Source organism: Callorhinus ursinus, unplaced genomic scaffold (assembly GCF_003265705.2).
Source record: "Callorhinus ursinus isolate GAN/ISIS: 27379988/994484 unplaced genomic scaffold, GSC_fseal_2.0 scaffold2, whole genome shotgun sequence".
NCBI classification, from domain to species: domain Eukaryota; kingdom Metazoa; phylum Chordata; class Mammalia; order Carnivora; family Otariidae; genus Callorhinus; species Callorhinus ursinus.
Window position 1 is genome coordinate 6666982 of NW_027397064.1, and position 24753 is coordinate 6691734.

General features: G+C 47.7%; 1 protein-coding gene and 1 long non-coding RNA gene across 2 annotated transcripts; one reads left to right on the forward strand and one right to left on the reverse strand.

Annotated features, from left to right (window-relative positions):
* Positions 1-308: 308 nt before the first annotated feature.
* TEX44 (testis expressed 44) lies at positions 309-1602 on the reverse strand. The gene has a single exon (XM_025889622.2). It carries the CDS (start codon positions 1580-1582, stop codon positions 461-463), a length of 1122 nt encoding a protein of 373 aa, XP_025745407.1. The 5' UTR covers positions 1583-1602; the 3' UTR covers positions 309-460.
* A 201-nt stretch (positions 1603-1803) lies between these two features.
* On the forward strand, positions 1804-5807 carry LOC141374612 (uncharacterized). The gene is made up of 3 exons (XR_012381621.1): positions 1804-2003; positions 2114-2212; positions 5732-5807. It is a non-coding gene; the product is annotated as an uncharacterized lncRNA (long non-coding RNA).
* The last annotated feature ends 18946 nt before the right edge of the window (positions 5808-24753 follow it).

Consider the following 24753-nt stretch of genomic DNA (forward strand, 5'->3'; position numbering starts at 1 on the left):
ACGCCAGAAGGGCTCCCCCAGCCTGTTATGCCAGCAGGGCCCCCCAGCGCATTATACCAGCAGGGCCCCCCCAGCCCGTTACACCAGCAGGGGCCCCTCCAGCCCGCTACACCCGCAGGCCCTGGGGAAGGGGCAGGTCTCACTGCATGAGGAACCCACTCACCTGGTTGGAGGTGCAGCCAGGGTCAATGTTTGCAGGTCTGAGGCCCCCGCGCCTGGCTCCCCCATCCTGCCAGGCTCTGCTCTTTCTGGACTTCATCCCCCAGGCCCCCTGAATGGGACAACCCGAGAAGCCCTCAGGGGACACCTTTCTGAGCTTAGAAAATAAACACTTGCCAGTGCTTTATTGCCCGATCTGGGGAGAGCGAGCTAGGGCAGGGGTGGGCAAGGGAGCTGGCGTGAGGGTGCCAGGGCTCTCAGAGGCTGCTGAGCCAGTCCTTCGGGGCTCCCTCCATGGGGTCTACTCAGAGTTTGGGCCGGCGTGGGCCTGGCCGGGAAGAAGGTGGCTGGTCAGGTAGCGCATGGCCGAGCGGACACCCTCTACAGTCCTCTGCTCTACCCTCTCCAGCATGTGGGTGACGAAGCGCAGGGCCGAGCTAGTCCCGGCCATCAGCCCAGAGGAGAAGGTGCTCCCCAGGATGCTGGAGACGGAGCGTAGGCTGGGCCCGGTGCTGTGCAGCAGGTCGGTCACGGAGCTGTGGCCGGAGGCCAGGAGTGCCGTGGCCATGCCCATGGTGGTCTCAGACCACACTAAGATGTCTGCCAGGGAGCTGATGGACCCCTCACCTCCGCCCAGCAAGCTGGTCATGGAGCGCATGTAGGTGTTCTCCTCGTTGGCCTCGTAAAGCCTGGAGTCTAGGGACCTCCTCCCCAGGGCCATCTCTTGGGGGCCAGGTGAGGGCAGGGTGCTGCCTCCTGGGGAAGGAGGCAACTGCTGAGCCTGCAGGTCCCCCGAGCGGTCCTCCAAATCCCCCGCAGTCACTCGCCGGCACCCGGCTCCCGGCAAAGCTTCAGTGTCCGCGTTCAAGGCCTCCGGACCCTCCGGTCCCTCCTCAACAGCTTCGGTGGTGCTGGTGGCCTGACTGCCAAGCTCACCATCCGCGTCTGCAGCGCTCACGATGGGCTGAGCATCCACGCTACTGCGGAACTGTACCTTAGCCCTTGGGGTAGTCGGAGCTGACTCTCGTTCTCCGCCCGGGATACCTGCCATTTGTGGTGTCTCTTCCGCCAGGGAGTCACGCAGGGAGGTCTGAAGGGGACCCTGAGTCACGCCGGAATCTTGCACCTGTCCGTCGCGTGCTGCGTCCTGGGGGCTCGTGGACGTCTGCTGAGCATTTGAGGCCTCCGTGGGCTCCTGGCTGTGTCTTTCAGCAGCTTCAGGCCTGTCCTTGTCCCCAGATGCTGATGTGGGTTTGGGGGTCACCGACTCGACGGATGACGCTACAGCACCGTTAGCCACTGGGGCATCTGCAGGGAGGGGGACCTGATTTTGGGACCCCTCTGTAAGACTGTCCATGGATCTGCTGTCGCCATGTGTGCAGATGCTGGCAGCTCTGGCCTCTCCCGAGGGTCTGCTGGTCATCTGGGCCCTCTGTCACTTGTGCTGGCTGAGGGAGTGGCCAGGGCCCTGCTCGCCTTGCTCAGGCAGTGAGGTCACAGGGGGCTGTAGGCAGTTAGCAATGTCATAGGTACTTGTGCAGAGAGGGTCCTGGGCCTCTGGAGGGGCTGCCCTAGTGGGCTGAGTCCACAGGACACTTTATTCATTAAAGATTTTATGTATTTATTTGAGAAAGAGAAAGAGAGAGAGCGCGCACCAGCAGCGGGGAGAGGGAAAAGCAGGCTCCCCGCGGAGGAGGCTTGACCCCAGGACCCCGGGATCATGACCTGAGCCAAAGGCAGGCGCTCAACCAACTGGGCCACGCAGGCACCCTGCGGGATAATTTATAGCTGAGTTTGCAGGTGCATAAGGAGAGAACGGCAAATGTTTTGGGGAAAAAGTGGAGGTGTGTATATAGGTGCAGGTGCTGGTGCCCACAGGAATCATGGGACAGGGATGGCGGTTTATTGATTAACATTTAGTTATTAACATGTTATTTATTAACATTTATCTAAGTGTTAGAAGGAGCCAGTCCCAGCACCTCTCTGTCCACGCTGGTGACTCAGGACCCGGATTTGGCCAGTCTTTCTGCAGAGAGTCAGTCTCCCAGCAGTGGTGAGTAGAAATAAGTGAAGGCTAAGGGCCTGGGCAGCTCCTAACAACAACCATCTTTGGTTGTGGGGTGCCATAGACTGAATGTTTGTGTCCCACCCCAAAATTCATAGGTTGAAAGCTAATCCCCAATGTAATAGTGTTTGGAGGTGCTTAGGTCATGAGGATGGGGCCCTTATGAACAGCATTGATGCCCTTATAAAAAGAGTTGTTTGGCCCTCTCCTCCGTGTGAAATGCAGCCGGAAGTGGGCAATCTGCAAACCAGGAAGCAGGTCCTCACCAGACACTGAACCACGTGTGCCTTGATCTTCGACGTCCCAGCTTCCAGAGCTGTGAGAAATAAATTTCTGTTGGGGCGCCTGGCTGGCTCAGTCAGTGGAGTGTGTGACTCTTGATCTTAGGGTCGTGAGTTTGAGCCCCACGGTGGGCGTAGTTTGCTTAAAAAAAAATTCTGTTATTTATAAACACTCCCCGAACTTGCCGCAGTCCATAGTGTTCTGTAATAGCAGCCCAAATAGACTAAGGTAGAAATATGTGCTGAGAAGTGGGGGGCTGCTGTAGCAAACACCCAAGCATGTGGACACAGCTCTGGAACTGCATATCAGGCAGAAGCTGGAAGTGTCTGAGCTAAATGCTCAGAAAAGCCTTCACTGAAGATCTTTAGGGGTGATTCTGGAGAGAGCTAGGAAGGGAAGGAGAGCTCTGGAGAGAAAGCCTCAGTTTTCTCAGAGAACCCCTAGTAATCCTGAACTGAACGTTGGGAGAAATATGGATGGTAAAGGCAATTTGACATGGTCTCAGATGGAAACAAGGAACATGTTATTGGAAACGGGAGGAAAGGGGATCCTTGTTTTTTATAAAGTGGCAAAAAACTTAGCTGAATTGGGTTAGTGTTCTAGTGTTTTCCAGAAGGTAGAACTTGTGAGTGATGAAATTGGAAGAAGTTGAAGCAATTTCTTTCTTTTTTTTTTCCACTGAGGCATTTCATTTGCACGTATGATTTACATCCCTAGAAAAAGAATCCCAAGAGTTTCCCTCCTGTGTGTTTTCGTCTTGCTTCTTCTTCTTCTTTTTTTTTTAAAGATTTTGTTTATTGGGCGCCTGGGTGGCTCAGTTGGTTAAGCGACTGCCTTCGGCTCAGGTCATGATCCTGGAGTCCCAGGATCGAGTCCCACATCGGACTCCCTGCTCAGCAGGGGGTCTGCTTCTCCCTCTGACCCTCTTCCCTCTCATGCTCTCTATCTCTCATTCTCTCTCTCTCTCTCAAATAAATAAATAAAATTTTGAAAAAAAAAAGAAAAAAAAAGATTTTGTTTATTTATTTGACAGAGAGAGACACAGCGAGAGAGGGGACACAAGCAGTGGGAGTGGGAGAGGGAGAAGCAGGCTTCCCGCGGAGCAGGGAGCCCGATGCGGGGCTCCATCCCAGGACCCCGGGATCACGACCTGAGCCGAAGGCAGATGTTTAACGACTGAGCCACCCAGGCGCCACCTTCGTCTTGCTTCTTGATGGTCCATGATGCCAGCTGGGGTTGTCCGTGCAACTGGTGGGATGGAAGCAGATTATTCTACCATTTTTCTAGATCTTTGAGTTATACATCAAATCTGGGGCTCATCACTCCACACTTGTTTAACCTGTCCCTGAGGTTCACAACAATTTTCCCAGCACTGTGATCATCAGTGACTTCAAATTTGCCCACGTAACCACGCTTCATCATTACAGTTAGAAACCAGACGATGACTTTGGAGCATGGCCTAATTAGAACCTGGCGTTTACCTCTCTTTTCAGCATCATTAATGCTCCTGAGAGCATTTGCCAGGACACTCATGCGCACCATTACGGTGGCACGGAAAGAGCAGAAATTGAAGGAATTTCTAGGCAAAATGTTGAAGGAGTGGCTTGGCTCCTCTGACTATAGTAGAATTCGAAAGGAGGGAAATGACTTAAAGATGGAATTATTAAGATAAAGGGAACTAGAATGTAAAGATCTGGAAAATTCTCAGTCTATACATACTGCAAAGAATGAGAAAGGGTGTTTGGATTTTCATGGTTTCAGGTCTCACATTTAGGTCTTTACATCCATTTTGAGTTTATTTTTGTATATTGTGTTAAAAAGTGGCCCAGTTTCATTCTTTTGCATGTAGCTGTCCAGTTTTCCCAGCACCATTTTTTAAAGAGACTGTCTTTTCCCCATTGTATATTCTTGCCTCCTTTGTTGTAGATTAAGTGACCATATAAGCGTGTATTTATTTCTGGGATCTCTGTTCTGTTCCATTGATCTATGTGTCTATTTTCCTGCCAGTACCACACTGTTTTGATTACTATAGCTTTGTTGTGTATCTTGAAACCTGGGATTGTGATGCCTCCCACTTTGTTCTATTTTTTTTTTAATTTTATTTTTTTTAAAAGATTTTATTTATTTATCTGTCAGAGAGAGAGAGAGAGAGAGCACACAAGTAGAGGGAGAAGCAGGTTCCTGCTGAGCAAGGAGCCTGATGTGGGACTCGATCCCAGGACCCTGGGATCATGACCTGAGCGGAAGATAGATGCTTAACCAGTTGAGCCACCCAGGCGTCCCCAGCTTTGTTCTTCTTTCTCAAGATTGCTTTGGCTATGCAGGGTCCTCTGTGGTTCCATACAAATTTTACTATTATTGGTTCTAGTTCTGTGGAAAACACTGTTGATTATTTTGATAAGGATTACATTGAATCTGTACATTGTTTTGGGCTGTATGGACATTTTTTAGTAAACTCTAGGCCCAATGTGGGGCTTGAACTCAGGACCCCAAGATCAAGAGTCACATGCTCTACCGACTAAGGCAACCAGGCGCCCCCATTTTAACAATATTAATTCTTCCATTCCATAAGCATGGAATAGCTTTCCATTTTTAAAAATGTTTTATTTATTTATTTGAGAGAGAGAGAACGCCAGGGGCAGAGCAGAGGGGGAGGGAGAGGGACAAGCAGACTCAGTACTGAGCACGGGGCCCCATGCAGGGCTTGATCTCATGAGCCTGAGTTCAGGACCTGAGCTGAAACCAAGAGTTGGAAGCTTAATCACTGAGCCAACCGGGTGCCCCCCACCTTTTTTGGGGGGAATATCTTTCCATTTTGAGCACGTGTGTTTGGAAGGGAACACTAAGCGTGTGGCCAAGCAAAGATTTGATATCATCAGAGCTGTCACTCCCTGAGTGCGAGGGCAGGTGAGGGGGGAATGCAGATCCGTGTCTCGTGTCTGAGGGGTGGCCAGTGTGGGACCCGAGCATGAATGCCGGGCACAGCCACACATCCCAGGCTCTATTCCCTGCACTCCTTGTGACACAGGATGAACAATCCCCATTTTCTCCCTGCTCAACTGGGCTGGAAGGGTGGAGAATAACAAGAGAGCTATAAACCCCTGAGTATCCTTTGGAAAAGTGCAGACCCAGGCAAGCCTACTGGGGCTTATGCTCTTTGTTAAGAAGGGGGCTGGAGTGGAAGGTTGCAGCCTGTCACACCTGTGCTTCCCCTGGGGTTCTCAGCTAACAGTTAGTGACTACTTGCCACAGGCAGGAGAAGGAGCCAAGCATCTAATCCTTCCAACTACTCTGTTGTCTGAGGTAAGTATACATCTATTATTATACCCATTTTACACACAGGGAAGCTGAGCCTCAGAGGGAATAAGTGACTCATGCAAAGTCACACTATTAATAAGCACTGAATCTGGGTTTTGCACTTTGTCTGGCTTTGGAACGCGAGCTCTCTCCAATGCCCTCTTATATCCAGGGTGGGGTAGTAAAAATACTGGGTGACTGGCATGGTAAGGACACTGGATAACGCAGACAGAGGCCTACCATAATCGCATCACATCAGTAGGTAACAGCTGGTGTCACTTCTCCCGAGCACCAAGCTCAATGCTCATTAAACATCTCTTCTCCCCATGAATACCCTGCTGCCATGTCAGAGGGCAGAGGGCAAACCCAAGTTTGTTGGGGTGGGAGGGACCAATTGGTACAAACTTGTACCTTGTGAAAGAATCACGGAGAAGACTGCTAGTTGCTCATCCTAGTAGCTCTTCTTCTTTATTTTTTTAATTTTTTTAAAAGATTTTATTTATTTATTTGAGAGAGAGAATGAGAGAGAGAGAGAGCATGAGAGGGGAGAGGGTCAGAGGGAGAAGCAGACTCCCTGCTGAGCAGGGAGCCCGATGTGGGACTCGATCCCGGGACTCCAGGATCATGACCTGAGCCGAAGGCAGTTGCCCAACCAACTGAGCCACCCAGGCGCCCGCCCTTCTTCTTTAGTATCACAATCCCGATTTTATTCAGGGTGGCTCTGTGCTCAGCCAAAAGAATGCATTGCCCAGCCTTCCCCACAGCTAGGTAAGGGCTTCTGGCCAATGAGATGCAACGGAAAGTATTGAGTGGAATTTAGAAGACTTAGAAAAGTCTCTAAGACTTAGAGAAACTAAGTGCACAGCAAGTTCAATGACATCTGCCTGACTCCAGAGCGCAGACCGCCCCCCTCCTACCCACACTGCCCTGCCTCTAGTTAGTAAGTTCTTGATGTCACCTCACGGACAGCCTGTGGCCCACTAAGACCATCAGGCACTCTTCATAGGCACTGAAGCCAAGCTCCTTGTCCTCCCCTTCTATTGGAGTTCGACTTTTGATTCTATATGTTGTACTCTACACTTACCCTTGTTAAATCTCGCATGCCTTAAAAATCTGTGGCAAGGAAAGATAAAGTAGAATAAAGAGGGATTAATATCAAAGAGCAGAGAGGATTGTTAAAATTTGGAGACAAAATATTATTTATTTACACATAAATATTAAACAGTATTGGTGTAGAACATAATGTATATCTATTCTGTTATACGTTTTATATATATATATATGCACACATATATGAGAGAAAATATATCTAAGAGTTTTTTCCCTTAATTTAGTTCAAAAGTTTCTTGCCTTTATTAAGTAGTGTTCAGAGGAGGAAATTAGTCTCAAAAATGTTGCCTTTGGGGGTGCTTGGGTGAAGCAGTTGGTTAAGTGTCTGACTCTTGGTTTCAGCTCAGATTATGATCTCAGGGTCCTGGGATTAAGCCCGGCATTGGGCTCCACCCTCAGCGGGAGTCTGCTTGAGATTCTCTCCCTCTGCCTATGCCCCTCCCTTTGTGCTACCTCTCTCTCTCTCTCTAAGTAAATAAATAAAATCTTAAAAAAATGTTGCCTTTGATTTCTTTCCCATTCCTGTTTTGTGGGGACAATGACTCTCCTATTAAATAAATAAATGTTCTCATTTTAGGGTAAACCCAGTTTATGGACCATTATGCAGCTCTATAAAGCCTACGTAGACACATGGGAAAATGCTTGTTAAATAATATTACTCTAGGGGCGCCTGGGTGGCTCAGTCATTAAGCGTCTGCCTTCGGCTCAGGTCATGGTCCCGGGGTCCTGGGATCGAGCCCCGCATCGGGCTCCCCGCTCAGCGGAAAGCCTGCTTCTCCCTCTCCACTCCCCCCCTGCTTGTGTTCCCTCTCTGGCTGTGTGTCTCTCTGTCAAATAAACAAATAAAATCTTTAAAAAAATAATAATATTATTATTTTTTTAAAGCAGGATACATTATTGCACACACACTATGTGTATTTGCCAACACTCTCAGCTGGAAGCGATGGAAACCCAGCTCAGACCAGCTTAAGCTCAAGATAATAAAAAACAGGGCGCCTGGGTGGCTCAGTCGTTAAGCATCTGCCTTCAGCTTGGGTCATGATCCGAGGGTCCTGCGATCAAGTCCCGCATCGGGCTCCCTGCTCAGCGGGAAGCCTGCTTCTCCCCCTCCCACTCTCCCTGCTTGTGTTCCCTCTCTCACTGTCTCTCTCTCTGTTAAAAAATAAATAAAAAATCTTAAAAAAAAGATAATAAAAGATGAATTCGTTCACAGAAACCTATAAAGTCTAAGGGAAAACTTCCTTACAGCAGGGCTCAATGGTAATGTCAAGATTCAATCTTCTGTCTCTCCCTCTCTTGGCTGGTGCTAGATTTGTAGGAAGATGTCACCCACGCTCAGGCTGCCAACGGCTCTGGGCCCATGAGTGGCACTGCTAGTTATGTGGTTTCGGCAAACCTCAGGCCTGAGCCTTGTGGGCTCCTGAAGCCATCTCTACAGCCCAGGGACCACATCCTGGTTGGTCAGGCCTGGCGTGGGGGCATGGGGTCAGCCCCACTGACACAGAAGGCCTACAGGGGGTAGCTGAATGGGTCTCCAAAGGATTTTGGAGTGCTGTGACCAAAAGAAGGCAGATGCATGCTGGGTGGGAAACAGACAAGATCCACTGTAGGGTGAGCACAGATTTGTAAAAGGGGGTCCACTGGGACAAGCTGACAGGAAATAAAGCGAATTGCCCAGCAGCTATTCCGATTACTGTAACAAAATCAGAAAATGCATATAAGAAATAATTAAAGGGGTGCCTAGATGGTTAAGGTCATGATCTCAAGGTCGTGGGATCAACATCGCCCCCTCGGGGGGGCCCCCCCTCTGTGCTCAGCGGGGAGTCTGCTTGAGATTCTCTCCCTCTCCCCACTCACACACTCTCTCTAAATAAATAAGTAAATGAAATCTTAAAAAAAAAAAAAGAATTAAATAAGTAAATAATAAAAAGAAAAATCACCCTAAGCAATAGGGTGGGCTCAGCTCAGTGAGTGGGAGGTCTGTTATCCCAGCCCATACAAACTCACACACACATACACATACGTCCTTCAAACACACAGAAATGCCTGATTAAATACTGTTCACGATGGATTAAGTACATAGCAGCACTACGAAGAATGGGAGGTCTCCAGGTTCTAGAAGGGTAAACTTAACCAGGAATGGAGGTGGGGATTGGAGTGAGTATAAACTGAGGTCAGGGTTTGGGGACTTTCTTTTTTTTTTTTTCAAGATTTTATTTATTTATTTGAGAGATAGAGAGCACGAGAGGGAAGAGGGTCAGAGGGAGAAGCAGACTCCCCGCCGAGCAGGGAGCCTGATGCGGGACTCGATCCCGGGACTCCAGGATCATGACCTGAGCCGAAGGCAGTCGCTTAACCAACTGAGCCACCCAGGCGCCCAAGGGTTTGGGGACTTTCTAATGTCAGAACAGGAGCTGTGGCCTTAGGGTACAATACAGGGTGCTGTGTGTAGAGAGTTTAACACACAAGCTGGGGCCCTGGGTGGGCTGCCCCCCATCAGTGAGAAGGGCTCCAGCAAGGCTCTGCCCATTAAACCAGAGAGACAACTGGCTGTCTACTCATCCTTGGGTGGGAGTTAAAGTCACATGATAATAGGAAGCTTCTGCCTGCTTGGAGTGTTGGTGTTGGAATCGGACCCAGAAGCGACTGCTTCCCCATAACCTCAGGCCCCATAACCGGTCCACTGAGCGCTTTTCTTCCCAGCGAGGTCAGGCGGGCAGCTGGAAACCAGCCTCAGTGGGATTATTTACACCATGGAAAGTGGCTATCAATCAGGTTTTTTTTTTTTAAGGTTTTATTTATTTATTTGAGAAAAAGAGAGAGTATGAGCAGGGAGGGGAGGGGCAGAAGGAGAGGGAGAAGCAGGCTCCCCACTGATCAGGGAGCCCGATGCTGGGGCTCGATGAGGGGCCCGATGCGGGGCTGGATCCCAGGACCCTGAGATCATGATGTGAGCCGAAGGCAGACGCCTAATCCACTGAGCCACCCAGGCGCCCCAATCACGGTTTTGTTTGTTCCCAGGGAACTGGTGGTTTATGGGCACACTACTGAATCAGATGACAATCTTTTCCCAACAGGGAGGCTGTGCGCCCTGCCCTCTGAAGTGGACAGACCTCAGGGTTCCCTTCTGAGGAATTGAGGGGGGCTGCCTGGGTTCAGATCCTGCTTGCTGTAGTGAGCTGTGTAACTAAGGCAAGTCACTTAAAATCGCTGTGCTTCGGTCCCTCCGTCTGTAAACTGGGAAGAGCAATAGTCTTTACCTGTGGTATAATGAAAAATATGTATTTGCTCTTTGTCCCGGTTCCTGGCCCAGAGCTCCTAAAACCTGCGGAATTTGGTGGTAGGAGTATCTTGTATTATTCATGAGGAGCCCCTTCTGACTGTACCTGAGTTTGTGGTAATGAGGTGGCTAGAGAGCTTCGGGATGGGACTTGTCTCCAGAGAAAACAAGCTTGTGGAACGTGCAGCCCCAGCCCCTGACCTGGGGATGGAAAGGGGCCGGAGCTTAAGTTAATCACGTAAGGTCGATGATTTAATCAGTCGTGTCTGCACAATGGAACTTTAATAAAAACTCTGAAACAGGGAGACTAAGGGAGCTTCTGGACTGGTGAACACATCCCCATGCAGGGAGGGTGGTCACCCTGACTCTATGGGGACAGAGGCTCCTGCCCCCGGGGACCCTTCCCGACCTCGCCCTATGTACCTCTCCATCTGGCTGTTCATTTGTATCTTTTGTACTGAACTGTAGTCCAGAGTACAGTGTTTTCCTAAGTTCTGGGACTCGTTCTAGTGAACCTGAGGGGAACGGGCAGAAGTGCAGGTGGCCTGGGGACGCATTTGCTGCTGGCGTCTGGAGTGGGGGCAGTCCTGTGGGACTGAGTCCCTAACCTGTGCGGTCTGCGCTGACTTCTTAGTCCCACCTGGGGTGGGCCCGGCAGCACGGATGCATGAAGGCAAGGGGGGGAATCAGATAATGCTCTCAGGAAGCACAGAGCCTCGGGGAGCATTGGGCAGCCTGTCCACAATGACGGTGAGCCATCTTTTTTGGACAGGCTGCCTGCCATCAGGGCTCATGGATGATTTGCTCTTTCCAGGAGTCTCTTCACCAAATGAGCCCAAGATTTCCTCGGAGGGGATGCCTGCCCGTGGCGACTCCCGGGTCATTCCCCAGATCTCACTCACTAGAAATCCATCCCCTGCCCCATGAGTAATATTCCTGTAGTTGCTGCAGTGAATGAATAATTCGCTTTGCCCACACCGGGAGGGATGGTACAATGTGCTTTTGCCAGGCTCCCTGGGGATTCTGGCAGCAACAACCCCTGCCCCTCCCTAGCACCTTTCCCCTTTGAGGTAGGCTTGCCCTAGACCCTCCACTGCACTAGCGTGTGGGTGATGGGAATCATCTATTTGGAGCACCCAAAGCCAGGAGGGTGTGTGGCGGGGAAGACAGTCTGGCCCCAGTCCAGCTCTAGGGATGCGCCTGATGATCGAAGCTATTTCCTGGAGGGGTCACTGGATCAGGCACAGGCCTTCATGCAATGCTGGCCATGGAGTCATGAGAGTGAGGTGAGTTCTTTTAGAGACTTTGGGAGGTTTCCTTACTTATTAGGAGACCCAGGAAGAGGTAGTCCTCTTCTGCTCTTGTACATGATCACATTTAGTTGGGTCTCTTGTAACCATGAGGGCACCTGGCCTTAAAAAAAAAAAAAAAAAAAAAAAGCCCTACAGAGAGAGTAGTGGAACCATGGAGATTGTAGAAAAGTAGGGCCAAGTCTTGATCAAATGATACCTGCTGCCACTCAGCCACTAGATTTCCTGTGATGAGAGGTGATTTGTTTCCAAGTTGTTTCAGGAAATTGATCCAGGGCTTTCTGTTATAGCAACCAAAGGCACCTTAAGGAATAGCATCTCTAGCATGAAAGTCATTCAAGGAACCTAAGCTGTGGAGGCCCCACAATCCTACCTCTCCAGAACACCCTGGGGCCTCTGGCTACCATGACTGCTGCTCTCAAGTCATCTCCCTTCTTGCCTGAGCTTCAGACTTCTCCATCCCAAGACTTCTGCCCACACTGGTCCAGAAATCACCCCACAGGGTCCCTTGCACAGCCTTCCTTGGATTCCTCTCTGGCACTGGCATTCAGCCAAAGCCACCACTATGGAAGGAACACTGCAGGGCTCATCAAAAAAGGCAAAAGCTGTCATTTCTCCCCAGAGTCTACACTAGGGAAGAGAACCATAAACCAATCCAGTCAACTGGCATCTATAGTGGGTTGAATTGTGGGCCCCCCAAAGATATGCTCTTATCCTAACCCCTGGAACCTGTGAATGTGACCTTCTTTGGAAAGAGGGTCTTTGCAGACGTAATTAAATTAAGGGTCTTGAGATCATCCAGAATTAAGGTAGGTCCTAAATCCAATGACTAGTGTCTTTATAAGAGAAGTGTTCTGTGTTTTCTTAGATTCTGTAAGTCTGTTTAGCATCTATCAATCACAGGGTCAAACTATTGGCCAGAGTATTTACCTCTCTCTCCTGTAAGACAGCTTGCCAGGAACTCTCCTTTCTGGGGCAGATGGGCTATCTAAGGCTGAGCCCCCACCCACCTTTTTATCTCTTACACACCAAGCCAGTATTGCCCCTGCCCCAAGTCACCCCAGGACCAGGTACCAGCAACTAGAGACCACTCCTAGAGCCAAAAGCCTGTTGGAATTATTCAAACTAGCCATTCTTAAACTCTTTACTCTGCCTTGCTTTGCCCTTCCTGAAGAAACTCCAGTTAAGGCTCTGGCCTGTGCCTTCCCCTTGCTCCTGTCTTCTGCCTCCTGACCATCTTGATGTTTCCCATGTGGCCCTGTGTGGCTGGGCATGCCCCTTCTCTCAGGAAGTGTGAGTAACACATTCTTTCAATGGCAATGACCTCTCTGTGTCATCTTCCAATCACCTCCATAAATTAAAATCCCTCGGGTACAAATGATGCAATATGGGAGAAGGGGAAGGGAGAAGACCAGCTACAGGGAGGACAGCCATGTAAAGACATTGATTGGAGTGATCTAAGTTGGGGAACGCCAGAAACCACCGGAAGCTGCAAGAGGCAAAGAAGGATTCTACCCTAGAGTGTTCAGAGGGGCTATAACTCTGCAGACACTGTGATTTCAGCCCTCTGGCCTCTGGAACTGTGAGAGCAGCTAACAGTGATGACCAGGTGTTGGGTCTTCACTCTCAACGTACGCATGGACACAGCACTACTTAATCCTCCCCACAAGGCCTGTGGTAAGCACCATTATCCCATTTCATAGATGAAGAAAGTGTGGCTCAGTCAAAGCAAGAGCTGAGATGTGAGCGAGGCCATCTGGCCAAGCCCCTAAGGCTGTGCTCTTAACCACTGTATGATCCTTAACCACTGTCCTGATCCAGGTCAGAATTTGCCTCCACAAGCCTGTGCAATCACATGGTGGGGCAGGGGGGTGGGGCACCAGTCCTCTCCCCTATCTCAGAGTCCCTAAGGCTGCCACCTGCTCTCTATGCCTGCTGTGATGGGCACTGTTCATGTGGTCACTGCTCTGGCTGTTGCTGCCCCAGGCTCCCATGGCTGCTCCCGGGATTGTGGGCCTGGAGCCTTCTGAAGCTATGCTGCCCTGCAGCCAAGGGTCCCCCTTGACCCTGACCATCTTGAGGAGGGTGGTGTGCCCGGACCCTGCCTGCCAGTGAGACCAACTTGGGGATCTGGGAAGGGCCCTGGGGGTCTGACTCTTTGACTGGCTGCTCCCCAGGTGCTCTGTCCTAGCTCTCAGCTCCCAGGGTAGCTTCTTTGAATATTGATGCTCCAAGGGAGGGGCTCCAGATTCTACATCTTCTAGAACTCCCACTTCCTGCATGTTGAAGACACTGAGGAGATGGAGCACCCTAGAGCTCCATTAGCAGATGGTATGGGAATTCCACTTAAACGTACACTGGATTTGTTTGGAATAGGTTAATAAGCCCCATGGTGTGGGGACTGAGACCCCAAAGGAATTCTCAAGTGACAAAAAACAGTTGCCACTCTGCTTTCTAAGGAGGTGGGTGCTGTTAGCTGAAGGTCTTTGTTTAGAAAAAGCTGGGTTTGGGCCAGGAGCCATACCAGCCAGTTTGTTCTACAGGAGAGAGGGAGTGAGGGTTTTGAACTTCCTGAGAAAGGAATGCCAAGTTACAAGGGGCAGCCCTGAGAAGGGAAGCAAGGTCAGGCCCCCAGGGGTGGAGCTGGGGAGGCTCAGGAGAACAGAAATCTCTATAGGGAATTTTTAAGTTCTTTGTGTGGGGTTCTCCAAGGTAAACCCCTCAGCTTCTCCACAACATCAAAAATCACACTTGTTTTCTAGTGCTTTTGTGTGAGTGCTGATGGCCAGAGGACTGCAGACCCTGGGGGACGGTGTGCTCCTTTAGGCTGGATTGTAGCTGAGACTGCCCTCCTGGACACAGAGAGCAGGGGCAATGGAGGGCCGAGGTACAAAGTGTTGCTGGGGCAATTGGTTAAGTGTTTGGAAAACCTTGGGTAAATTTCTCACTTTCCTCCCAGATTTTATTTTATGTTTTAAAAGATTTTATTTATTTATTTGAGAGACAGAGAGAGAGGGCATGAGCAGTGGGGAGGGTCAAAAGAAGAGGGAGGAGCAGACTCCCCACCAAGCAAGGAGCCTGACATGGGGCTTGATCCCAGAACCCCAAGATCATGACCTGAGCTGAAGGCAGATGCTTAATTGACTGAGCCATGCAGGAGCCCTTCACTTCCAGATTTTAAAGAGGTAAATGCAAAGAAGGAAAAAAGAGAGAGGTCATAAGTAAACTAAAAGAAAATAGTTCATTTTGGGAAGGAGAAGTACTTTCTAAACATAAAAGCCAGTAAAGAATTTCCAAAGGGAAAAAATAGACACAGGTCTAAAAAACAAGAGCAAACCACAATCTGGGTAAAAATATTTGCTACAAATACGACAAAGGGTTAGCATCTGTACTATTGTTGGGGAGGAAAAACTTTCCTCTACTCTTGTAAGGTTCTTCTGGCTAGTCTAAGAATTAAATTGACATGAGACAGATTAACAGGAAAAAATAAAAATTTAATTGCAGGAACCCCACATACATGAAAGATTCAAGAACAGAAAGGTAAAATGAGGTATACGTGCCATCCTGAGCTAAGGAATGGGATAGGGGCCTGGGGCTTCAAAGAGGAGGAGGGCAATTCACAGGGCATTAAGAAGAAGAGCAGATGAAAAAAAAAAAAGAAGAGCAGATGTTTGGTAATTAGATGTTTGCCCTGCTATACAGATGGGTCACTCAGATAAGATTTATCTCTGGTAATAACTCTTATTCTGGGAAAAACCCCCAATTTAGATTCTTCTAGGTAATTAAGGAAGGGGCAAAAGTTCCTCCTCAGCCCACAGGGTCTTGATTACCTTCAGCTCAAAATAGTCTACATGCAAAAGTAGCACATTTGTGGGGGGGGGCTTGTTCAGGACCTTTTTACTAGAGCTTCCAAACAGATTGATAAGATACCATTAATACCCAATAACACAATATGCAAAAGACAAGAAAAAACCATTCACCAAAAAAATCTAAATAACTAATAAACATGAGAAAATATTCGGCTGTATTAGGAGTCCAAGAAATATAAGATAAAAAAAAAAAGGTCTCTTTAGGTGGTGGGATTATAAGTGACTTAATAAAATTGCTATCTTTTGGTGAACTGCATTTTCTAATTTTTTCTATAGTAATATCATTTCTTCCTTGCATTAAGAGAAGATCCTGAAAGCACACGATATTGTCAAATATCAAATGACTAGCCAGTGTCAGAGAATTTAGTTTTGGTGGATCATGGGCAAACTTTTTTTCTTTCAAGCTTTTGTGCATTTTTAATTTACATGATTCATTTATCCTTCAACAACAAGTAAATATCAATTTAAGAATTAGAACAAATTTGCAAGTTAAAATAAATTCCTTCTTCCCAACCTCCCAGAAGTCTGGGCCCTGTATGCAAATAGGATTCCTGGGGCCACCCAAACACCCACTCCAGAGCGGAAGACTAACTTAACTGAGAGACTATCCCTCCCACTTCTATCTTCAAAACAAAGGGGGTACTTTAGCTCTCCCCAGACCACATGTACACCCCCTCAGGCAGCTCCAGGGTCCACCCTAATGTCTCTCCACTCTCCAGTTTGGCCTGCCAGCTGAGTAAGAGGACTCTGGGAAAGTGCCTGAGGGCCCAGGGAGGAGGGGTGGGCCACCCAGGCTCCTCAGAGGCTGGGCTGGTGGCCATGCAGCACCCTGAGGGGGCCCTGGTGTAGACTAGCTTTGAGAGATCAGAATCAAACTGTGATCCCTCTGACCACAAGTCCCACCATCCATCCTCATGTTACTCCTGGGTGTCTGTTCTGGACTAAATTGTATCCCCTCAAAATTCACATGGTGAAGTCCTAACCCCCAGTACCTCAGAACATGACTGTGTTTGGAGAGTGGGCTTTTAAAGAGGTAATTAAGTTAGAATGGGGTCATTAGGGTGGTCTTTAATCCAATACGACTGGTGTCCTTATAAGAAGAGGAAATTTGGACAAAGACACACACTGAGGGGAGAAGAGCATGTGAACATGAAGACCATCTATAAACCAAGGAGAGGTGGGGAACAGCCCTCCTTTTTTAGCCTTCAGAGGGAAACAACTCTGCCAACACTTCAATTTCTGACTTCTGCCTCCAGAACTGTGAGAAAATCTATTTCTGTTGTTCAAGACCTCCCAGTCTATGGTACTTTGTTATGCCAAAGTACTGATGAATAACGGTGGATCATGGGCAAAATTTTTTTTTTTGCCCTGGATGATGAATAACGAATCCTTGAGCTCAGGATTAAGCTCTCATATAGAATCTCTAAGAGGGTAAAGATAGATGTCTCCTTGCAAAACCTGTATTACCCAAGTTGAGAGACAAGTTACCTACCTGTTGTCACAACACAGCCCTGTGCACCAGATGCAACTTCCCAGGAGGGTGCAGGTTCCCAGAATCTAGGATGTTGGCAAGACTTACAGATGGGGCCAGCCAAAGGCCAAACCATGGGGTGTGGTGGGGGTGGGGGGTCACAGGGCTTTGCCCTCAGGCTTCACAGCTCTCTCCCAGCCCCGGCCATCTGCTAGTCATCTACAGGGTACAGGGCTGGGGAACAGGGGTGCGTGTTGAGGGGGCAGAGCCTTGAGCTCCCCCTCCCACTTACAGCTGCCACCCTGCATGGAGCCAGCTTTGCTCCGTCTGTCCCTAGGGCATCCTGCAGGCTGTGCTGCCACATTTTTAAAAATTTTTTATTGTTATGTTAATCACCATACATTACATCATTAGTTCTGCCACATTTTTTAAAAAAGATTTTATTTATTTATTCATTCATTCATTCATTCATTCGACAGAGAGAGAGAGACAGCAAGAGAGGGAACACAAGCAGGGGGAGTGGGAGAGGGAGAAGCAGGCTTCCCACCGAGCAGGGAGCCCGATGAGGGGCTCAATCCCAGGACTCTGGGATCGTGACCTGAGCTGAAGGCAGACGCTCAACAACTGAGCCACCCAGATGCCCCCGTGCTGCCACATTTTACCCTTGTGGACAATTGACCCGTTTGGGTGGGCTGTGCTTGCTGTCTGTTCCTATGGAGGCCCCTTAACACAAAGTGAGTTGGGAGAGGGGTTCTTCTACCTCAGAGCAGGTTTTCCCAGCGGTACGGCTCTAAGGGAGAGCTATTCACTGCTCTCTTGCTCTAAACTTGTAGTTCTAGCCTCCTTAGGTCAGGAAGGAATGATTTGGGTCCCTCCCCAGAAAAATGCACATGCACGGACTCCCTGAAACCCCGCTCTGAGATTTGAACTGTTTCTGGTTGTTTGCATTCCAGGGACCTGCAGACCCCTGAGTGAGTCACCTGCCATGTGGCTTGTAGGCAGGCAGAGATGTGGACGGCTGGGGGGGGTTGGGCAAGGGATGCAATCCAGGAGAAAGATGCCAAGGCAGGAAAAGGCAGCCCCTGTGGGGGAAGCTGTAAGAACACCCTGGCTGATTCTGGAAGGCTGTCCCTAGAGGGCGGAAGCGGTCTCATTTCCTCCTAGAAGTCGAGCCAGTGGTAGAGGGTTCTGGGCAGGAGAGAGGCATGGAGGAAGCAGGGATTTAGGAAGGCTTTGGGAAGGCTTTGGGAGGAAGCCTCTAGAAGCATAGCCCTGTAAAGAGCCTGCCTGCCATATTGCCAACATACACAAACATCGTTTTTGCAAGTGTTTCCCCAAAAGACTGGCCCTGTCTTCCAGGACAAAGCAGGAAGAGCAGGGGCAGGAAGTCCTATCAGGTTTTGGGTGACTAGAACAGTGAGTCCCGGGCTGCCCAAGACAGGAATGTGTTCATGGGGGATGGTGAGTAAAGGGTTTAGGAAATGAGGATTTGGGAAGCCAGCCTTGTCAAGGGGAGAGAGCACTCTCCCTAGTGTATCCCCTGGAGGGATGGACCCTCCACAGGCACCCACTCACTCCTACGCCATGCCCACACTCACCCAACCACCTTGGTTATCCTTTGGCTTCTGTAGTAGGTTGAACTGTGCCCCACTCCCCCGCCCCAACCCAAGACATGTCCACTTATAACCTCAGAATATGACTTTATTGGGAATAAGTGTGTAGATATAATTGTAAGAATTGTAACTGAGAATGAGACACAGAGGGGAGGGCACATGAAGACAGAGAGGCAGAGGTGGAGTGAGTGATGCATCTTACAGGCTAAGGAACACCCAGGGTGGCCTGCAGCCACCAGCAGTTAGGAGAGAGGCACGGAGTGAATTTTCCCTCAGAGCCGGAAGGAACCAACCTTGCTGACATCTTGATTTCCGACTTCCGGTCTCCAGAACCGTGAGAGGATAAAGCCACCCAGTTTGTGCTCATTTTTGAAAACAGCCCTAGAAACTAACATGTCTTCATATGGTGATCCTAGGTGTGGGCAAAGGACCTCCTGTTTGAGTCAGTTTGGGAAACGCTGTGATAAACTATAGGCTTCTGTGCTGAGAAAACCTTTGCCAGGCTACAAAGCTTTATGAATTTCCAAGGGTGGGGGAGGATCAGTATTGAGCACTCACTTCCCAAACATAATTAATTAAGGAACCCTTATGTCTTCATCAGCTCAGGCTGCCATAACCGAACACCACAGACTGATTTCCTCCTAGAAGTTGAAGGAACTTCTACAGTTGAACAACTGTTCTGGAGGCTACAAGTCCAAGATCAAGGTGTTGGCAGGGTTGGGTTCTGGTAAGTTTGCTGACAGCCTTCTTGCTGTGTCCTCAAATGGACTCTTCTCTGTGCGTACACATAGAGACAGTGAGAACTCCGGTGTCTCTTCCTCTTCTTATAAGGACACCAGCCCTATTGGATTAGGGTCTTATACTTATGACTATATTTAACCTTAATTACTTCCTTTTTTATGAGTTTTAGGTTTTTTTTAAATGATTTCATTTTTTAAATATTAACATATAATGTATTATTTGTTTCAGGGGTACAGGTCTGTGATTCATCAGTCTTACACAATTCACAGTGCTCACCATAGTACATATTCTCTCCAATGTCTATCACCCAGCCACCCCATCCCTCCCACCCCCCTCCCCTCCAGCAACCCTCAGTTTGTTTCCTGAGATTAAGAGTCTCTTATGTTTTGTCTCCCTCTCTGGTTTCATCTTGTTTCATTTTTCCCTCCCTTCCCCTATGATCCTCTGTCCTGTTTCTCAAATTCCTCATATCAGTGAGATCATATGATAATTGTCTTTCTCCGACTGACTTATTTCGCTTAGCATAATACCCTCTAGTTCCATCCACATTGTTGTAAATGGCAAGATTTCATTTTTTCTGATGGCTGCGTAATATTCCATTGAATATATATACACCACATCTTCTTTATCCATTCATCTATTGATGGACATCTAGGCTCTTTCCATAGTTTGGCTATTGTGGACATTGCTGCTATAAACATTGCAGTGCATGTGCCCCTTTGGATCACTACATTTGTATCTTTGGGGTAAATACCCAGTAGTGCAATTGCTGGGTCATAGGGTAGCTCTATTTTCAACTTTTTGAGGAACCTCCATACTGTTTTCTGGAGTGGCTACATCAGCTTACATTCCCACCAACAGTGTTGGAGGGTTCCCCTTTCTCTGCATCCTCACCAACATCTGTTGTTTCCTAACTTGTTAATTTTAGCCATTCTGACTGGTGTGAGATGGTATCTCATTGAGGTTTTGATCCGGATTTCCCTGATGCCAAGTGATGTTGAGCACTTTTTCATGTGTCTGTTGGCCATTTGGATGTCTTCTTTGCAGAAATGTCTGTTCATGTCCTCTCCCCATTTATTTATTGGATTATTTGTTCTTTGGGTGTTGAGTTTGATAAGTTCTTTTTTTTTAAGATTTTATTTATTTATTTGACAGAGAGAGAGAGAGACAGTGAGAGAGGGAACACAAGCAGGGGGAGTGGGAGAGGGAGAAGCAGGCTTCCCGCGGAGTAGGGAGCCTGATGTGGGGCTCTATTCCAGGACCCTGGGATCATGACCCGAGCTGAAGGCAGATGCCTAATGACTGAGCCACCCAGGTGCCCCGAGTTTGATAAGTTCTTTATAGATTTTGGATACTAGCCCTTTATCTGTCATTTGCAAATATCTTCTCCCATTCTGTCGGTTGTCTTTTGGTGTCCTTCACTATTTCCTTTGCTGTGCAAAAGCTTTTTATCTTGATGAAGTCTCAATAGTTCATTTTTGCCCTTGCTTCCCTTGCCTTTGGTGATGTCTCTAGGAGGAAGTTGCTGCGGCTGAGGTCGAAGAGGTTGCTGCCCGTGTTCCCCTCAAGGATTCTGATGGATTCCTGTCTCACATTTAGGTCTTTCATCCATTTTGAGTCTATTTTTGTGTGTGCTGTAAGGAAATGGTCCAGTTTCATTCTTCTGCATGTGGCTATCCAATTTTCCCAACACCATTTGTTGAAGAGACTTTTTTCCATTGGACATTCTTTCTTGCTTTGCTGAAGATTAGTTGACCATAGAGTTGAGGGTCCATTTCTGGGCTCTCTATTCTGTTCCATTGATCTGTGTGTCTGTTTTTGTGCCAGTACCATACTGTCTTTTTTTTTTTTTTTTTAAAGATTTTATTTATTTATTTGAGAGAGAGAGAGAGAGAAACAGCATGAGAGGGGAGAAGGTCAGAGGGAGAAGCAGGCTCCCCGCTGAGCCGGGAGCCCGATGCGGGACTCGATCCCGGGACTCTGGGATCATGACCTGAGCCGAAGGCAGTCGCTTAACCAACTGAGCCACCCAGGCGCCCCAGTACCATACTGTCTTGATGATGACAGCTTTGTAATAGAGCTGGAAGTCCAGAAATGTGATGCCACCAGCTTTGCTTTTCTTTTTCAACATTCCCCTGGCTATTCGGGGTCCTTTCTGGTTCCATACAGATTTTAGGATTCTTTGTTCCATTTCTTTGAAAAAAGTGGATGGTATTTTAATAGGGATTGCATTAAATGTGCAGATTGCTCTAGGTAGCATAGACATTTTCAAAATATTTGTTCTTCCAATCCATGAGCATGGAACGTTTTTCCATTTCTTTATGTCTTCCTCAATTTCTTTCATGAGTATTCTATAGTTTTCTGAGTACAGACTCTTTGCCTCTTCGGTTAGATTTATTCCTAGGTATCTTATGGTTTTGGGTGCAATTGTAAATGGGATTGACTCCTTAATTTCTCTTTCTTCTGTCTTGTTGTTGTATAGAAACTCCACTGATTTCTGTGCATTGATTTTATATCCTGCCACTTTACTGAATTCCTGTATGAGTTCTAGCAGTTTTGGGGTGGAGTTTTTTGGGTTTTCCACATATCATATCATCTGCAAAGAGTGAGAGCTCGACTTCTTCTTTGCTGATTCGGATGCTTTTTATTTCTTTTTGCTGTCTGATTGCTGAGGCTAGGACTGGAGGTGTCTTTGGGTCTAAAATGAGTCTCTTGCAGGAAGCATATCAATGGGTCTTGTTTTTTTATCCAATCTGATACCCTGTGTCTTTTGATTGGGGCATTTAGCCCACTTACATTCAGGGTAACTATTAAAAGATATGAATTTAGTGCCATTGTATTGCCTGTAAGGTGACTGTTACTGTATACTGTATATTGTCTCTGTTCCTTTCTGGTCTATGTTACTTTTAGGCTCTCTCTTTGCTTAGAGGACTCTTCCAATATTTCTTGGAGGGCTGGTTTGGTGTTTGCAAATTCTTTTAGTTTTTATTTGTCCTGGAAGCTTTTTATCTCTCCTTCTATTTTCAATGACAGCCTAGCTGGATATAGTATTCTTGCCTGCATATTTTTCTTGTTTGGTGCTCTGAATATATCATGCCAGTCCTTTCTGGCCTGCCAGGTCTCTGTGGATAGGTCTGTTGCCAATCTAATGTTTCTACCATTGTAGGTTACAGACCTCTTGTCCAGAGCTTCTTTCAGGATTTTCTTTGTCTCTGAGACTTGTAAGTTTTACTATTAGATATTGGGGTGTTGACCTATTTTTATTGATTTTGAGCGGGGTTCTCTGTGCCTCCTGGATTTTGATGCTTGTTTCCTTCCCCAAATTAGGGAAGTTCTCTGCTATAATTTGCTCTAATATACCTCCTGCCCCTTTCTCCATCTTCTGGGATCCCAATTATTCTAATATTGTTTCATCTTATGGTATCACTTATCTGTCTAATTCTCCCCTCATGATCCAGTAGTTGTTTATCTCTCTCTTTCTCAGTTTCTTTATTCTCCATCATCTGGTCTTCTATATCACTGATTCTCTCTTCTGCCTCATTTATCCTAGCAGTTAGAGCCTCCATTTTTGATTGCACCTCATTAAGAGCCTTTTTGATTCTGACTTGGTTAGATTTTAGTTCTTTTATTTCTCGAGAAAGGGTTTCTTTAGTATCTTCCATGCTTTTTTCAAGCCCACCTGGTATCTTTATAATCGCCATTCTGAACTCTAGTTCCGATATCTTACTAATGTCTGTATTGATTAGGTCCCTGGCGGTCGGTACTGCCTCTTGTTCTTTTTGAGGTGAGTTTTTCCGTCTTGTCATTTTGTCCAGATAATAGATGAATGAGAGAACAAAATTTTAAAGGGTAACAATGACCCCAGGAAAATATACACTAAACAAATCAGAAGAGACCCAAAACTGGGGGGAAAAGAAAGAGGAAAAAATAAAAGGAAAAAAAGAATATGATGAGCCTGGTGAATAGAACAGAGCCACACACTAGATTTTGGGTGTATTTTGGTCTGTTAGAAGAAACTGACTTCCAAAATTTTAAAGAAAGAAAAATTTATATGTATACAAAAATAAGGGTAAGTATGATGAAGGGATGGAATATGACTGTAAAGATGAAAATAAAAAAGACTTAAAAAAAGGAATTGATAAGAAGTTGGTTGAAAGAAGAAAGAAGAAAGATTTTTTAGAAAGGAGAGAATATGATCAGGCGGGAGACTAGAACAAAGCCATACACTAGAAATTCAGGTTATATTTGGTCTATTAGAAGAAACTGTATCCCAAAATTTTTAAAGAGAGAAAATCTTATATATGTGTGTATATATATATATACACACACAAAAAAAATAAGGTTAACTACAACGAAGGGATAGAATATGACTCTAAAAATGAAAATTAAAGAAGATTTTAAAAAATGGAATTGATAAGATGTTGGTTGAAAAAGGAAAAAGAAAAATTAAAAAATCATAGAAAAAGAAAATTTAAAAAATTAACTTTGAAAGTCTAAAGAATCATGGGGAAAAAGCCATGGAATCTATGTGCAGTATTTCCCTAGCGCTGGAGTTCTGCCATTCTCATTGATCGGTAAACTTGGTCTTGGCTGTTCGTGCTGATCTTCTGGGGGAGGGGCCTGTTGCCGTGGTTCCCAAATGTCTTTGCTGGAGGCGGAATTGCCCCGCCCTTGTTGGTCCGGGCTAAGTAATCTGCTCGGGTTTGCTGTCGGGAGCTTTTGTTCGCTACAAGCTCTCGGTACAGCTTTGGAGGACCAGAGTGAAAATGGTGGCCTCCCAGTCTCCGCCCAGAGGAGCTGAGAACTCGAGGCCCCGCTCCTCAGTGTGCCCCCAGAGAAAAGCAGTCACTCCTGAGTCCCCGGTCTCCGGCCGCACTCCGTGCTCACCCAGCCTGTGACCGAGCATTTCTATCTCTGGCACCCGACTCAGTGTGGAGTCTCCAAACCCAGCAGATCCCTGCGGTGCACTCCCGCGCCGCTCCTCCCGGGGGAGGAAGGGGAGTCTCCCCGGATCTGCTGCTTGTTGGGTCCCTGCTGGAGGAGCAGTGGCCCGACTGGGCCCCGGATCACAGTTTATGGCCACCCCGAGCTGAGAGCCCGCGCCTCGGCTCCGTCTCTGCAGCCGGCTTCCCCGCTGCGATACCTGGGAGCTCTGCTGCACTCAGGCACCCCCGGTCTTTCTGTGACCCCGAGGGTCCTGAGACCACACTGTACCGCGAAGTTTCCACCCCCAGCTTAGCCACTGGAGCGACGTCCCTTAGCAGAGCCAACTTCTGAAAGTTCTGATTTTGGGCTCCGCGGCTCTAGCACTTGCCAGAAGCGGCTGGTGGAGACCCCCCTCCCCTGCCGTCTATCCTCCCGAATATCGCCTCGGATTCACTTCTCCGCACATCCTACCTTCCAGAAAGTGGTCGCTTTTCTGTTCAGAGAGTTGCTGCTATTCTTTTCTTCGATCTCCTGTTGAGTTCGTAGGTGTTCAGAATGGCTTGATCCCTATTCAGCTGAATTCCTGGGACCAGATGAAATCCAGGTCTCCTGCTCCTGCGCCATCTTGCT